Consider the following 858-nt stretch of genomic DNA (forward strand, 5'->3'; position numbering starts at 1 on the left):
AGTTTTCGTTTCATTCGTGGTTCTTTTAATTTGACTTGATGAACTTCGGCCATGAGTATTAACAAAAGCTGAATTACAAAGTTACGAAATTTGAAGAAAAAGGATTCTAGAACCATTGGCGAGCGATGGCACGAGTTTCGATTAGTAAGTCTAAAATCGGCTACTTCGAACCGAAATAGATTTTTGAATTTATTTTCTATATGGAGATAAAGTAAATTAAATTTTTCTTGGTACACGGAGTATACACGTTCCATGAAGTTGCGCGGGCCCACTTGATTTTTTATTCTAAATTGTGGATAATCTAATTTGAGGAAGAAAATAGAAAAAATCTCTCTTTATACCTTGTGTAAGTCATTCCCTATAAATAGGTCACACTCCATTTACATTTCTCTTCAGATCAGATCAAGAATCCATTTCATATTGTTGCATTCAGTTTTTAGAAAGAAAAAAAAGATGGCAGGAATCATTCACAAGATTGAAGAAAAACTCGGCATGGGAGGCCACAACGATGGTGAAGAACACAAGGGAGAGCACAAACCCGAACACGGGTATGGTGAACACAAGCCCGAGCACAAACCCGAACACAGCCATGGCGAGCACAAGGAGGGATTTGGAGAGAAGATCAAGGACAAAATTCATGGTGACGCGGGTGAACACTCCAAGGAAGAGAAGAAAAAGAAGAAGAAAGACAAGAAGAAGCACGAACACGGCCACAAGCATCATGGTGACAGCAGTAGTGATAGCGATAGCGATTAGGTACATTTTAAAGATGAAGTTTACAATCATTAATAACTATAATATAGAATTCATACATCGTAACTCACAATTAATGATAATACTTCCCTATTTTCTTTGCTT

General features: G+C 37.3%; 1 protein-coding gene across 1 annotated transcript; it reads left to right on the forward strand.

Annotated features, from left to right (window-relative positions):
• The first annotated feature begins 369 nt into the window (after positions 1 to 369).
• On the forward strand, positions 370 to 858 carry LOC111389477 (protein SRC1-like). The gene has a single exon (XM_023014393.1). The coding sequence runs from the start codon at positions 454 to 456 to the stop codon at positions 754 to 756; it is 303 nt and encodes a 100-aa protein (XP_022870161.1). The 5' UTR covers positions 370 to 453; the 3' UTR covers positions 757 to 858.

This window comes from Olea europaea, unplaced genomic scaffold, assembly GCF_002742605.1.
Source record: "Olea europaea var. sylvestris unplaced genomic scaffold, O_europaea_v1 scaffold5960, whole genome shotgun sequence".
Lineage (NCBI taxonomy): Eukaryota > Viridiplantae > Streptophyta > Magnoliopsida > Lamiales > Oleaceae > Olea > Olea europaea.